This window comes from Patagioenas fasciata, chromosome 18, assembly GCF_037038585.1.
Source record: "Patagioenas fasciata isolate bPatFas1 chromosome 18, bPatFas1.hap1, whole genome shotgun sequence".
Taxonomy (NCBI): Eukaryota; Metazoa; Chordata; class Aves; order Columbiformes; family Columbidae; genus Patagioenas; species Patagioenas fasciata.
The window spans coordinates 7903288-7919218 of NC_092537.1; the positions used below are offsets into that span (position 1 = coordinate 7903288).

Below are 15931 nucleotides of genomic sequence, written 5' to 3' on the forward strand. Positions count from 1 at the left end.
TTTGAGATCCTCCCCAACACTGCTCCCAGAGCCACGTCCCCTTGGAAAGAGCCAGCCATGCCCCGGGAATCGCCAGGCTCCAGCAGCACTGCTGTGGAGGTCGAACAAGCTATCCACCAGATTGGACAACTTGGCCACCTCTGTGCTGCCCTGAAGGAGCAGGTGGCCCAGCTGGAAGCCACCAAGTCTGACCGTGCTGAGCTTGAGAACCTGCATCAGCTCTTCCTGGAAAGAGGTGAGAGCGGTGGGGGGGGGCTGGCGGGCGTTGTTTGGTGTGGGACACCCTGGGTCAGGAGCTTGTCATACTCAGAGCCTGGCCCCAAGGGTGAGACCCCCCTCACCGACAGCACGTCCTCTTGGACCATGTCTCTTCAGGCCAGGAGAGCACCACCAGCATCCTGGGCAACCTGCAGGGCCTGGCCAGGGAGCTCCAAGAGAAGGAGGAGAAGGTGAGCCAGCAGCAGTCCCCAAGGGGGCTGCAAGGATGCCAGGAACAGTTTGGGCAAGGACGGGGCAGTCAAAGGGCCCCCGTGCCAGAATGACACAGGGGGCTGTGCCCTCACTGTGCCCCTGCTGCTGTTCCCAGATCAGGCAGCTGGAGAACGCCCTTGGAAACCTGAGGTTCGATGGAGTCAGCAGAAAAGCAGATGACAGTGGCCAAATCGCCCTGCTGCTGGGGTAAGAAGACGGGAAGTTTCCTACCCTGCAGGGCTGCGAGGGAACCTGGGGTTCTGGGAGCATCCCGTTTTGAGGGGGGCAAGGGACTCCCCACTGAGCAGCCTCCTGGAAGCAAAGCCTGCCCGTGCCATCTCACTGGCCAGGTCCCCGCAGCACAACATGAAGCAGGAGCTGAAGGCAGAGCAGCAAGAGATGACCAAGGCAACGCTGGAGCAGTTGGTGACCAAGACGTCCGAGCAGCTGCAGGCAGAGGTGAGGTCTGGGGGCAGTGCTCCCAGCACCCGCTGGCTTGGGGGGAGTCATTGGGCTTGTAGGCAGCATCCAGCCCAGCTCAGAGCTGTTTTCTTCTCCCCTACCAGGTGCCGGTGCAGAGCGGGGGGCAGGAGCAGGCAGGGTGCCCCATTTGCAACTCAGACACCAAGGTGCAGGTGGCAAAGCTCCTCCAGCGCTATGAGAAGCTCCAGGAGCTGGTGGAGTCCTTCATGTCACAACAGATGGTAGGCAAGATGATGAGGCAGCTGCTGGGAAGGAGCAAGGTAAGGAGATGCTGGCGTGGGGGGCTTGGGGAGGGGCTGCTGGAATCCCCCCAGCTGGTTGTGCTTCACTGTCATGTACGGGAGCATCTTGCTGCTCCCCAAATTGTCTTGTGCGAGTCAGCAGCCGGCCCCTCCTTGCTCAGCACCACCTTATCATCTTTCTGCAGCAGGACGAGCTGCTGAAGTGCATCCAGGCCACCATCACACAGCTACAAGGGGACTACAAGCAGCTCAGCTCTGTCCTCAGGAACCTCCTGGATGACCATCACCAGGAACAGAAAGCCATCGAGGTGGGTGGCTGAAACCCCCATGGAGTCACAGGATCCTCCAGGCTGGGAAACTCAAGGGATTTGATTCCCTGCCACCCTGCCTGCAGCCCTGCAGAGCTTCCCAATGCCTTTCCTGGAGGTTTCTGATGGGGTGGGGAGGCAGGGGGTGCTCAGCCGGCTGGGGGGGGCAGCTCTGACCCTGCCATCACGGGCTGCTGTCTGCCTTGGAAGGCTCTGTCCCAGGCCCTGGAGAGGCTGGAGAAGCAGAAAGCAGACAAGGAGGAGCTGCTGCTGCTGGGAATCGATGAGGTACAGGCTCGAGGGGCCCTGGTGCCAGCCAAGGGTGTCCTGGGCAGGGTGACAAACACCCCTTGTCCCTTGGGTGCCGGCTGGCAGAACCAGCCAGGGGGAGGGCGGGCTTCCAGACTGGCTGCGGGTCCCTTGCCAGGTCTGTCACCCTGAGTCCCTTCGGCTGGTGGGACCAACCCCATGGGGGTGATGGGGTGAACAGGGCCACGTAGCCACTTCTCCCATTGCCCTCCATCCTGTTCCTGCTGCTCTCCTGCCTTTCCCTCTTGCTAGAAAGCAGACAAAGCCGCCCTGACTGACAAAGTCAGTTGCAGCCAGTTTGAGGCAAGTGTGGAGCAGCTGAATGAGATGATGGAGGAGGTGATGAGCCGGGTGACACGCCAGGAGCAGGGCTGGCACCAGTTCCAGCGACAGCTCCAAAGACAGATGGATTCCAAGGTGAGGGCTCGTCCCCTCCACGCAGAACTGGCATCTTCAGGGCTTGGCAGCCTAAGGCAGCATCCTTACGAGGGTCCCCCATCCTGGCTGTCCCCCCAGGGACTGCCATGTCCCACCTTGGGGTCATGGCTGAGGGTGTCACCCGTCCACAGCTGGACCGCCGGGAGCTGGGGCCGTTCCGGCAGCACCTGGAGGAGCAGTGGAAGAGTCTCAGGGGGCAGCTCCAGGAGAAGGTGCTGCAGCCAGAGCGTGACGATGCTGCTGGGATTAGGAAGTGAGTGTGGTGGGGACAGTGGTGGCTTTGGCACAGTGCTGGCCCTGTTCCTGCTGGGTGTCCCAGCCGGTGTCCATGTGGGCACCTGGGTTCCTCACCCCACATCCCTGCCTGCTGTGAGCAGCTGCCATGTTTCGGAGCTGCTGGCACACCCTGGTCCTCGGGACAGCTGTGACAAAGCTCGTCCTAAAAAGTGGGAACTCTGCATCCCCCGGGCCCAGCATTCGCTCCCAGGCTGGGGGCATCCCACTCCCACAAGAAGTTCAAGAACCCCTCAAAGGTGGTGTCCTTGCCAGCACCCCCAGTTCCCATGGGACTGTGGTGCTGTGGGAACAGTTCCCGAGGCGGGGGGGGGGGGCGGGTGGATTTGGGCGCTCCCCTCTGCACAGTCTCTGGTGCCTGATACGAGCTGGAGCTTTCTCCCAGGTGGGATCCCACAAACAACCGCTCTCCCCCTTTGCACCCCTTTATTCTGTACCCAGCCAGCAGGCTGGGACCTTGCTGGGCTGGCTGGGGGCTAAACCAGGCTCAAGCCCCCTGGGTTCCCCCTGCAAACACTGTAACCTGGCTGTTCTCCCAGCTCTTTTCTCTCCGCTCCAGGCAGCTGCTGGCTGATTTTCACTGCCTGTCCTGTGACCGGCCCCTCAACATGCTGGCGCCTGGACCGTGAGTACCCTCCAGCCCCACAGCAGGGGACAGGGAGAGGTGGGTGCAGCAGTGCCAGGCAGCAGGGCTTGGGGTCCCACCCTGACATGATCCTGGCCCCTCCTTGGCATCGGCTGACACCTGGGGTGCTGCTGTGTCAGGCACTGAGCACCCCATGTCCTGTCTCACAGGGAACAGACGGGCGAGTGCAGATACCCCACTGTTCCGCGGAGCTGCGGGGGCCCACACACCCTCACCCCCCCGCGCTTTCAGCCCCACCTGCCCAGCATCCCACGGCAGCTCCCGCCTATTGCCCGGCGCCCCAACAAGGTCAGGATGACGGAGGTGGGGATATAGTGGGGGTGACTGAGGCTGGGATGCTGAGCATAGGCGAGGAATCTGTGCCTCAGTTTCTCCAGGGAGAGCTGAATTTGGTCCCGTGTTTCAGACCCTTGCTCTCTCTGCTGTCTCCTTCCCAGAAGGACGTGATGATGTTGTGCCAGGACAGCATCAGTGTGGGCCAGCAGGATGGGCAGCTGCCTGTGCTGGGGGACCAGGCAGGTATGGCTGGGTCATGCCTGGGGAGGCCATCCTGGTGGCATGAAGGGGACAGCGGCAGGGTGCCCGTGGGGTGCCAGGTTTTCTCCCCCACAATGACTCCCCTTGCTTGCTCTGGTCTCTCCTGCCAGGCTTCCCAAGGGACAACCCTGAGCTGTCCCTAAGGCAAAGGGACAGCCCAGACACTGAGTCCTCACTGAGCCAGTCAGGTATGGTCTTGTCCGGGCACTGGGGGACAGAAAACACCCTGTCTGGGGCAGGGGTGGGTCTGTGCTGACCATGCTCCTCACCCCCAGGCACCCCCTCCTCACCGGAGCACCAACCAGCCCTGTCCCAGGGACCAGCCTCGGCCCTCGGTCACCTCTCCCTAGCACCGGGGCTGCTCCCGCCCCCCCAGCCCCACCAAAATGGATCAGCACCCTGACAGCTGGGCAGGACGACGGTCCTGGGCACTGAGCAAGCAGCAATAAAGGGGCAGCCAAGCGCTGGTGTTGTCTGAGTTGGGGGGGGCGGCGTGTGACAGGAAAACTAAATTGCCTCCCAGCTCCCCTGGGAAGGTCCATAAGCAGCAGGCATGGGGATGGGGGGAGGGGGGCATCACCTCGTTAAATCCCCCCAGGCCTTGGGGGTGTTAAGGGCGGCAGACTGGGGGGAGTGGAACACACTCAGGACACTTACCAATAGGAGCACGGTGGTGGGAACATCCCAAGGGGAGCAAAATTCTCCAAAACTGTTTGAAGGAGCCTGGAGGAGAAGGGGAACCTGTAAAGAGATTATTGCCCGTAAAACAGCTGCTCAGTGCAAAATCAAGGGTGTAATAACACCCCAAAGCCACTGGAGAGCTCCCGGAGAACGTGGATGGAGCTGCCGCTTGTCTCAGTTGACACTTTGCCTGCTTGAGTGTAACGAATATAAATAGTCCATCGGTCCCGCTCAGCTGACCTGTACCATAGCATTGCCTAATACTAAACACAGCGATAGCTTTAACTCAGCATCTGAGCCTTTGGAAAGAGTCTCTTCAGTTAAGATCCTTCAGCCACCTCTCTTTTGGCATGAGAACCAAGTTACTATTGAAAAAAGTCACATGTTTGAAAGTTGTTTTAAGCAGCCCAGGGGGAGGGAAACAAACGGCTTTTTCTTTGCCCAACTGATTCCCCAAATTGAACAAGCTCCCCAAGCCACCTAAAAGGCAGGTGAGCATACACTGAGTCCAGTTAACACTGGGGCTGTGTGGCTGATTTACTCCGGGAAAGTTGGGCAGCATCACTCCTGGTACCTCCTGCACGAGCAGCAGAAGCAGACACAGTAGTTCAGGGATCAGAAAAGCCATGGCACACACATTTTAGGATCTAAACCCAGAGATGCTGGAGCACTTACAGGGGAAAATATTATTGCTGCTACTACTAATAATGGCATCATTACTAAATCCATACAAAGCAACTACCGTTTGAGCTGAAAAATAATTAACTGGATAAATCATTTACAAGGTGCCTGCATAATAAAAAAAGGAAGTGCCTGTTTAAACCCCTGTCAACTGTGATGCTCTTTCAACCCAGCTGCAACAGTTCAGATAACACTTAATTTTGGGAACATCCATTCAACCCAGGTGAGATGAGCCATTACACATGACACCAAGTGCCACTTCACATACAAGCATTGGTGGATGTTCCTGCTCTGCTGAGACAACAAACCCTTGCTCTCCTTGAGCTGGAGTAGTGAAGATTTCTTCTTACTCACCATCTCCCAGGGGAGAACAGGGACAGGGTGGCTGTGAAAATGAGGTTTCTCCTTTCCACCCTGTGTGTCCCCCACTAACCCAGGAGCTCATCCTTAAACTGAATTTTAATATAGCCAAATGTAATGCAAATGCACTCAAGTGCAAGGGCTAAATCATCTGTAAGACCTTACACCTGTAGCATTTTGCCTTTATTCCTCATCTGAGTGACAAGAATGGTGCAAAAATCTGGAGGCTTCTCCTCCCCTTGGTGGGATCTGCCCAGACCAGGGCAAATCCTCAGCCTGTGGGGACTGCCCGGGCTCTGCAAGCCCTGGATCCTGCTGCCAGCCTTCAGTCAGGTGCATGGTATTTAATTGGTTTCATGGGATTTTCTGGACTACTAATCACCATGAAATAATTACAAAATCTGTGCAGCGTGTTGAGTGCTGTTAGAGATGTTGAACTCCTGAGAGCTCCTGCAATAGCAATGGTTGTGCCTCCTGCTTTGTGTGTGCGGCACCCAGAGATGTCTGCAGGTGGGCGAGCACCCACAAAGCATGCTGAGGAGAAAGGTGAAATATTCACACACCCCATAAGAAACATCCACAATCCATGGAAATAAATATTTTTAAAAGCCACGATTTTTGGAAAGGACAGAAGTTCTCGTTCTTCCAGGCATAGGCTGTCTCACTAAAAAGAAAGAAAAATGAAAACAGAATTTTGCTGCAGTCTGAGTTAACCAACTACTCACTAAGTGGCCCATGGTTTCCAAGATACAGCTTCATGAATATTCTTCCTGTCTCTCAGGAACCAGCTGTCTAATGAAGCTGAGCCGTGCTTTCACCCCTGCGCATGCACTGGGGTGAGACAACTTCATTTAACAAAAAAAAAGAAATGTTAGCAATTCATTTTGGGATTCTGTTCAGTAAGTTTTCCAAAGGAGCAGCTTTTTCTCAAGCAGCACGCCAAACAGATGGCAGTGCATGCACAGAGATGCCCTTTCCCCAATGTCCTCAAATGAGATGCCACTGTACCCACGCCAGCTTCCAGGAGTTCAGCATTATGTCTGCCTGGTTTGATCCCTTCCCAGGAGCCTTTCCCAACCCAAAACGTGCTGCTCAAGAGGGCTCTATCAGAGCAAATCCTACGTGGCCTCAAATGAAGAATCGTCTCTCATTTCATCTCCCTGCAGGGCCAACTTAGCAGGATCCAGACCACAGCCAGGGACCCTACACAACACTGTAATACACACATGGCCAAGCCATGAACCACAACAAGGGTTACATGTATGGCTTCAGCCAAGCAAAATTACCATTTAATTCCAAAGCAGAGGCTCAGTTTAGAAACTACATCCATTTCAGTCCCAGCTGGCCATACCGAAGCCCTAACTATGCCATACATTGCAGCATCTCCCTAAACTGTGCTTATTCTGAGACAGAACAGTGCTAAGAGTGGTGGTGTTTACCTGCTGGATCAGCTTTAATAGGCAGGATTGTGGCGACCGGTGTGAAGAGGGGATGAAGGCTGCGAGCTCTGCTGGCTACTGGAAAACAGCTTCACCTGCTTAAAAGCTTTCTGCAACACGCTCCTGAAAACCGCAATACTTCATCTCATGGCTCTCTGCTGCACAACCCAATTTCCACAAAGCTCCAGCTAACCGGGCTGCAAACAAGGTGCTCAGAATTCCAGCTGCATCCTTGTTTGTTTGTTTAGCTTTCATTTTTATCCCAGTGTCAATACAGCCAAACCTCGGCGGCACAGATTTGTCAGGCACCTCGCAGTACCACTCATGTTTGTTCAAAGCACCTCATCCAGCATCAGTACAAGGAGCTGACAGCATCACAGAGCATACAGACAGCTCAAGCTGCTCTTGCTCCTCTCTGCTCATTGTACAGTGAGTATGAGAAGGTCAAGGGGGGAACCAGATTATTTTATCACTCCACTGGCTGCAGCTGAGGTTCACAGTAATGCAATCGCTCCTTTGGCAGCTCAGGAGGAATATTTCGGATTTCAAAGCATATTTTCAAATTAAGGGGCTTCAGGGAGGATCTTCCACCTCTGCTGAACATCACCGCACCCCAAGGGCTCTGCTCTCCACCAAGGGCAATGGGGCCATCCGGCCTCATTTCCATCCCCGACATCCTCCTTCCTGCAAAGGACAGGTCAAAGAAGCTTTCCAGCTTCTTTGGGGGCAGAATTTGCCTCGTGCTTCTTATTCCCCTTGTCCCCCTCCAATGACCTGTGGAGATGCCGGTAGGACAGACCAGATGAGTGACAGACTGTGACTCTGACCATACAGAAAACCCCAGAACGACGTCCAGCACCATGATCCTACAACACAGAGCACTTGCGTAGTTATGACAGTTCTGAGGGTTTACATTTGAACTGCAAGACTTCAGGCTCAGCAGAGCACCCCTCTCAGGAGAAATACACCCACGAGCCCACACCTGACAAGGAGCGCCCCAACCCTTGTGAAACTGCAGCCTGGGACAGTTTGGGTCTCGCTCCACATCACCCCCCATGCTCCGACACCCTGGGTCTCCCTCCAGCTCTGCAGCTCACACCTCATCCAAGGTTTCTTCCCCATGCACAAGCCCACCTCAGGCAGCAAGTCAACAGCGCAGCCAAAAATGCCAGCGAAGCACATGCAGCCCCAGGTTTTGGTCACCGACCACAATGGTGAAGCCTCTCCCACTGAGCAACAGCACTGCTCACATTTAAACACCATAGAAAACTGATACGAAAAATGTCCTGGCTTGCTCCAAAGCTATTATATCCAAAAGAAACAAGACTGTGCTTGCTTTCCAGGGAAAACAGGAGGTGAAATTAGAAGCAGCCATTAGAAGGAACATGAGTTGTACTGTTCTAAGCAGCTTTGCATTTACTCTGCACCTCCCCAGCCTGAGCAGTCACACTTTGAACGGGCTAATTCCCTTTTTGGTGGTTAGATTATTGCTGGGGAGAAAAGAGTTTTTGTTTGTGCATTTGTTTTGTGCTCCTGTTGTGCTTTCTAAAGGTTTTCCCCATGGTTTTAAAGGTAAACACTTCCCGAGCTGGGCTGAATGGGATTCTGTATTTGCTGCCTTGGTTTTTAAAACTTGAGCCGTTTTCCTTGCTTTCCCTGTTCCCCTCAAAGACTGACATTCTGGCACCCTGAGAGCAGGGATGTAAACAAAACTAACGCTGATCTCAATACAACAGCTGTCTGGCTCAGCCAGGGAAGATGCCACTCACTGCTGCGGTAGCACTGCTGGTGGTTGGGACCACAGAGCCTTTCCAGCAAAGCTCGTGGTGAGCATCTCCAGCTCACTGTGAGCATCTCCAGCTCACAACAGAGCTGGGCTTGACTACGAGGCCCCGGCGGGGGGATTCAGAGAGGTTTCTTGACCCTGGCAGTCTCCCCCAACACTTACTGCAGCCTCTACTTCCTCTCATCAGCAAAATATGAGATAATGTGTCTGCTGACAATTGTAACTCCTGATCTCATTATGAGGATAGCGTGGGTCAAGCAGTTATTAAATCAGGTCCCTAAAGACTACGCTCAAGACCATAGTACACTACTTGGCTTCTGGAGCAGCAGTACAAGTTCAGTGCACTAAAACCAGTTCTGCATCATTTGTCAGCTCAGCACAAAGTCCGCCACCCTCAAGAGCCTTCTCCTCCCTCCTCTCCCCTCCCTGGGGATGTGTCCTGCCCATGGGGCAGCTCAAAGTAACTTCTCACCCAGCCCAAACGTCACTGGCTGCACAGAGGATGCCATAAAGTTAATTTAAATATATATATATATATGTAATATACATATACATATATATATATATATATATATATAAATCTTTTGCCCTAAGTCACTAAGAGAAGTTGTGGCAGAATCAGATTTTAAATTCTCATCTGTTAACAATGAAATTTAAACTTTGTTAGAGAAGCCCAGAAACCTTTCAGAGAAGAACACCACAAAAGCAGAGATGATCAGTGGTATTTAGTTTTACTTTACTAATGTAAATGTATCCTACTATATGAGTACTCCTGATGTTGAACTTCCTTTGCTGAGGGTTTTGGGAAAACTAAGCCTCAGGCTGGTTGTGCCAAAATACCACAATTCCTTTGTTGAAACTTCTGCAACTTCAGATATTTTTTAGCACAATATTATTATCAAAATACGCAGTCTGACCTCGAAGGAGTGCAAGGGAATATTCCTGATTTACAGAGGTAAATTAAAGGGGAGAAAAGATAGAAATAGCTGACAAACGAAGGACAGACTGTTCTACATCAGATAAAGTGCTGCCACCTTCCCTGTTTTGAGAGGCCTTTGACAACCACCTAGGCAGATAAAATAGATACGCTGTGTCACCATCCTTGAACAATGCCTAAGCACGGGTGGGCACGGGACTACGAGCACTGATTTTTCAAAGCACATGGAATAAGGAAAAACCTTGTCAACAAATCTGTCCCAGGAAGAAAACTCATCCCACGGGACACTAGAATTTGGCAGATTGACTTTGCCATCCCCTAAACCTCCCTAAACTGGCAAACACGAACGTCTTCCAGGCAGCATTTGCAAGCAAAGGAGTTTTACGGTAACTGTCAGCACAGCAAACCACGGGCCCTGTACAGAGGCACCAACCGTGACTGCTCCGAGCTGGGCAGGAACTGAGAAATCCACGCTGCTGATTCCCAAACACGGCGCTTCAAAGTCGCAGAGAATTCCTGATGAGTTGCCCGAGAAGGAGCCGTCATGTCTGCAAAGAGCTGCTGTGCTGGGGCAGCACGAACGCCCATGAAAGAACACACTGTTCTGCTGCACCACGGCAGGACGGGGCCAACGCCACGAGCAGGGACCTGCCGAGACCCATCGTGGAGACCAGGGAGATGCTGTCCCAAGAGCCAAAGGCAGCAGTGATATTTGGCTCGCAGACCAGCTCAGTGGCAAACCTGACCCCAGCCTGCTCCTCAGCCACCCCGTCACAACCCCAACCTCTTCCACAGTCACAAGGCAACAAGATGCACAAATACACGCTTTGTAAATGGGGCAGAGGAAGAGTCATACAGGCTTCATCAGAACACAAGAGGAGAAATCAGGCTAAAACCTGGCACTGCAGTTATGCATAATTTGATTTCCAAATGTCATTGTACGTTTTTTTCTCATACAGGTTGTATGTCCTTCAGCAAAGAGGTCTGATTCAGAACACCTCTTGCCTTCCTGTACTGTCCCTCCTCCCACCACCAAACAAAATTAACTTCATTTCCTTGCTCTGGAAGCACCGAAAGCTGCTCCCCACATCACCTCAGAAACCAGAGGTCTGATTACCATTCAGTCCCCGCGCCACAAAAAATGACACCATGACCAGGGAGTAACAGTAGAAGACCCAAAAGCCTTACAAATGTTTTTGTGTATTTCTTCCCCTGCAAACTTTTCCTTCGGGCATCTAGAAATTCTTAAGTAGTTCCCAGAATCTGAAAGTGATGCTCCCACCACTCTGTTAATGTGACCTGTACCATGTGGCTATTGAATGGCTTTCTGCTGGTCGGTGCATGCACTCCCGCCTGCGTTTTAATTCCCTCTTGAATACTAATGCCATGACTCCGGGGGATGTTGAGTCACCAGTGATGCAAGGCCTGTCCCCACAGTCCAGTTCATCATTAACACAGCAGCAAACACACTCATCAGCCTCATAAGGAGTGTGGCCAAGTATGTGTCCATCAGGACGTCCCTCTGAAATGAGCCACTGGGCTCCTGCAGTACCAGAGAAACCAAAGGGAAACGGGACATGGCGTTTCAACAGCCCCATGCAGTGCAAAGAAAGATCTAGTTGCTCCACAGAGAGCAAGAGGAGATTTATTTGTAGCCTTATTTCTAAGAAGACAACACCCTATTTCCAGTTTCCATCACCATTACTGTCTCTTACATCGTGCAGTGCCCCACGAAAGTGCCTTCTAACCCAAACTATTCTGTGATTCTCCTGCTTTCTGTTCTTGGCCCTGACCAAACACTGAACTTGAAGCTTTATTTCACCACTGCACAGGGCCACACAGATTGCACTCCATTGCAAGAGAGAGAAAAACACACCCTCGTGAACAAGTGTTTCCTGCATATAAAAGAAAATATTCCATTTTAAAACTTCCCCTCTCCCCTCCCTGATGCCTGATTATTTAATAGAAGAGACTTGCAAGAGAGGCAGAGTTAGAGTAACAGCCATTCAGATCAGGAGCGCTGAAACTGAGCCCAGGCAAGGTAGGACTGCTGGCTGGACCAAAGCAGAACTGGCAGAAGCATTAATCAATCAGTCAGCTTCATCACTGCCTATTTAGGGGTATCTCAGAATGCATTTCAGACCAGGACTAACAGAGTTGTTATAGTTCCCAGAGTCACATAAATCTAGGATGATTTTTCACCACACTTTGAACCATTTGCTATAGTGAACTGAGACTTCTAGTGAGCTTTTCTGCCTGTTCTACTCTTGGCTTCTGCCCTTTGAAGTAAAATCTCAAGACTGTGTTTAATAACAGTATAGGAAAAAAAAAAAAGTGGCCTTAGGGTTTGGGGGGGGGGGGGGCCTGGCATATTTTTAATTGTTTTGTGGTTTTGAGCGTGGGTTTGTTTTGTTTTTTTCCTTTTTACACACAGGAATCGTTTAGCAAATTAGCACAATACAATAGATACAGGGAGACATGAGCTAGGTGACAACAAAGGCTGGCCAAGCTGTGGGAAAATATCAGTATGGTTATTCCTTTAAACACTCTTTGTCTCCCCTTCCCTTGCTTGAAGTTTCCTGCAGTTTCCAGGGCTAGCAAAGCCACAAGGGACATCTGCACCCCTCCCTTCACCCAGGGAGGGTGGGGAGAGGATGGAAACCAATAATCATCCTGAGAAACTGGCTGGTGAGACAACAGCAGCTCCTCATCTTCCCTGAGAGCCATGGGATGCTCACAGCTCCTGCCTCCCATCCTTTGGAGGCAACAGCTGACGGAAGCATTGAGATGCCAGGCAGGTTTACACTGGGAGCAATGAGAAAATTATAGCTGCCCAAGCAAGTACCACTGCTGGGCATGTGCTGATAACATTGAAAAGCCTTAAAAAAACCCACCAAACAACCAAAAAAACCAAACACATCCCCACACTCCACTCCCTACTACACTCCTCCACCTCCTTGGATTAAGGTTTCCCAACATTAGAGGGAATTACTGAGCCAAACGTGCCAAGATTCACAGAGCCAGAGCTGAGCTCCAGACAGCAAGCGCTTTCCAAGCTCTGTGTTTCAGAGATTGCAATTGTTCCTGTCTCCATCGATGTCACACCGAGTGCGGGGAAAGCAGGGGGTGTGGGTACAACCAGCCTGGGCTGGGGAGTGATGCACCATGTGACACAGGACAGAACCTACAGCACACACAGCACCACGGACCTGTGCCATTTGGTCCTTCAGAGCAAGAATTAGTCACCAATCTGAGACATGTCTGGGATCCGCAACAGGAAAATGCAGTATCTTCTCTGAAAAGCTACACTGCGGAGGATCCCCCAGGAATTCCTAAACTGGCACCTACTCTCTCATTTATGAATTAAGACAGTCTATCAGTTTAAGCAGCTTTTTCCTTCCCTCATCTTCAGCTCCTGCCAGTCTCAGCAATGCCAGGTGAAATGAGCCCAGCAAAGCTTCCCTAATCCCCTCTGGGGAGGCAGCCACGCTTCACCCTTCCTGCACCTGCTCAAATTCCAGATTCTCACTCTAAATGAAGTCAGCTCTTATTCCTAAAAACATCTGAAGCCCGGCTGCAGTCAAATCCTTGGTATAATATTCAAAATTTCAAAATAAGAGATCCCCTCTTCAAGGGCTCACCCCAGAAGAGGCAGAGCAGGGACTACACCTCAAAGTCCTTCACCTTGAGAGGATTTCAGTGAGACAGTTCAGGGTTCAGAGGTTGCCATTTCCCATCCTGATTCTGCAGTCAGGAGAGGCGAGGGCTGGCTTTGCAGTAATCCTCCTCCTGTCTGTGCATCTCAATGAACTATGAAATTGGAAGGCAAGGAGTCCGAGCATCCTCACCTGCGCCTGGCTCCTGACCAGCCCTGCATCCACTTCCCAGGAGTAGCTGTGTCATGAGAAACCCAGGGTGGGAGATGGGGAGAGAAAGAATTAAATCAAGGCAAAACCCACCCTCCCCTTCCCCATTAGAGTCATCAACTCAAATTGGAACAGCTGGTACCAAAGGTGACACATCTGTAAGGGACATACAAGGAAAGACCAGTGCCCCTGCGACCCAACACAGGCTTTCTGGAGAGGACATGTATGTACCATATGAGGGTCTGCTGTCAGGGCTGATGCAAGTTAGTATGCATTCCTATTTGGAAAAACTTGTGCTTCAGACCCTTTACCAAATTCACCAGAATCCCCCCAGTTCGAGTTCACTGCTCCAATCCCTCACTCCCTCAACAGACAAGAGCAGTGACAACCCATAAGGCTCCAGGGAAAACAGAAGAAAAATATTTAATAGCATTTGTATTTGGGTCTATCCACATGAAGACACAATTAAGGCTGTTAAATAAACCCATTTATCTTTATGGGAGCATTCTCGTGGTTAGAGCTAATGCTGAGAAAACCACTGGATTTGCCAATACAATTCACACTGTGATGCACAAGGCAGAAGCTGGTGCTGCGTGAAATTAAAGCATCACTACAAAGCACAGGTTCTTACACACGTTCATCAGTTAAAACTAAGCAGAAGAGAGATAACTAAGCTACTTTAATTCCCTTTTGGGGCTAAGTAATGATTCCCCTCAAAAAACTTAAGGTATTTGCAATTACTTTCTACCCCAAACTGGAATGGAAAGCTGGACTGCTGAGATCTCTCATGAGCTGTAAAAGGGACATTAAACATTTCTGCATAAGAATAGTTGGAGGTTTATTTTCAATCGAAATACAATATTTTGCTAAATCCAAATATTTTCGTGCTTCAGATGAAGCAGTAGAAGAAAAGCTTTAAAAGGTTCATGTCTCAATGAATCTTTACCATGGAAAGTATCAGTGGAACCACATTTTTCAATTAAAAAAACCTCTCTTTGTTCTGACATTCCTAATCTGTTCTATGAAGGGGCTTTGGAGAAGGTTGAGATTTTGGAAGAGGTGTATGAATTGATGATTAACTCGGCATGAGGGCTGTGAGTTGTACATCTCCGAACTGGAAAGCAGCATTTGAACAGGGCGATTGTGTCATCTTTGTCTGTAGGCAGGGAGTACAGCGACAAGTATGAGACATGGGGACTGCTCTGCTTAGGGGATTCAGGTGTAAGCACAGGAAAAATTTCAGACTAAGAGGTAACATCAATAATATGGTAGCTGTGAGTGGGTAAATCAGTACCAGTGGGATAAATGCTTGTTTTTCTCAAGTTAAAGACTTACTAGCTACAATTCTGGCTCATCTTTTGGCCAACTTCCCTGTAAAGAGCCAAGGAAAAAAGAGAGATACCTGTGTACAGGATGCTGCAAGACCAACCGAAGAGAACTTGAACCACAAGCTGACAGCCAAGCGCCCAGATGTTCCTGTCGTGGACAGTGTGTTACTTCACACCTGTAAATAACGCATCAGAGAAAGAATTAGACCCATAGTTATTCTCTTATTTGGTGCACACACAGTTGAGACCTGGAATTATTAAGCTGAGAAACAGGAGAAGGTTATGGGAAGTGTCAGCACAGCCCGGTTGCTGCCACACCATGGCTTGGGCGGGAAGGGGGGGTGGATTTTGGCAGATTGCGCTTCTTGCAGCTGGGAGCCTGTGCTGGTAAAAACAAGCATGAGAGTGGAGCAGGACTGAACCGTGGGGCACAGGGGCAGGCCATTGCATAATCTACAATGTATGAGCTGTTATTACCGCTCAGCTGGTCTATTATTCCCCCCGGAAGCCTGCCCATCGCAGCGGCACGGCACAGCCCCGGGGCACTCCGGGGAGGTGTCCAACCTGCTCCAAAGCTGTTTCATCACACAAACTTCACACGTAACATCCAATCCAGCAGCTCCTCACCCTGGGTGCCTTCTCTCATGGGCTCCTTGCAGCCTCCTGCAACTTCCTTTTTTAATTTCTTTAGATGAAGTCCCCAGATGCTCTGCAGCCCCACAAAATCACTGCGAAGCTGCACGGAGCCTGCTTGGGGAGCAGAAGCAGCATAATCACATCAGCGCAGATCTGCACCCAAATTATAACCAGCTGTGATGAGCTGCAGGGCTAATTGGCACCACAGCAGAGCTGTGTGCTTGTCGAGCTCAGGACCGGAGCTCAGCACAGCGCCCAGGACACAGGTCTGCTCACAGCCCCCCCCAACAGAAAGTGCACCCCAAAAGTCAGGCAACGAGCTCCCAACAGACTTTGTTCTAACCAGAGCTGTTTAACAGAAACCAACTGCAAACATGGTTTATCCTAAATTATTCATCATTCTGGAAACCTTATGACACAGGCTGGGATACCAGTTAGGGGCTCACTTACTGTACAACCAGCTCAAGGGGATCGGACCCCGAAACTCTA

The 15931-nt window shown here is 51.3% G+C and overlaps 1 protein-coding gene and 1 long non-coding RNA gene across 2 annotated transcripts; one reads left to right on the forward strand and one right to left on the reverse strand.

Moving 5' to 3' along the window:
• Positions 1-111: 111 nt before the first annotated feature.
• On the forward strand, positions 112-4178 carry QRICH2 (glutamine rich 2). Its single transcript, XM_071816615.1, has 13 exons — positions 112-235; positions 376-449; positions 587-930; positions 1038-1214; positions 1382-1504; positions 1715-1792; positions 2066-2230; positions 2383-2504; positions 3105-3170; positions 3341-3479; positions 3629-3710; positions 3839-3916; positions 4004-4178. The coding sequence occupies exons 3-13, from the start codon at positions 838-840 to the stop codon at positions 4129-4131; spliced, it is 1251 nt and encodes a 416-aa protein (XP_071672716.1). The 5' UTR covers positions 112-235; positions 376-449; positions 587-837; the 3' UTR covers positions 4132-4178.
• Positions 230-14964, reverse strand: LOC139829374 (uncharacterized). Its single transcript, XR_011741831.1, has 3 exons — positions 14881-14964; positions 4386-4469; positions 230-2418 (listed from the first exon to the last, which is right to left on the reverse strand). It is a non-coding gene; the product is annotated as an uncharacterized lncRNA (long non-coding RNA).
• Positions 14965-15931: the final 967 nt, after the last annotated feature.

Coding starts and splice junctions, on each gene's coding strand:
- QRICH2 (XM_071816615.1), top strand. CDS start 838: ATGAAGCAGGAGCTGAAGGCAGAGCAGCAAGAGATGACCAAGGCAACG. Junction 1,793..2,065: donor TGCTGCTGGGAATCGATGAG/GTACAGGCTCGA, acceptor CCCTCTTGCTAG/AAAGCAGACAAAGCCGCCCT. Junction 3,917..4,003: donor GTCCTCACTGAGCCAGTCAG/GTATGGTCTTGT, acceptor CCTCACCCCCAG/GCACCCCCTCCTCACCGGAG.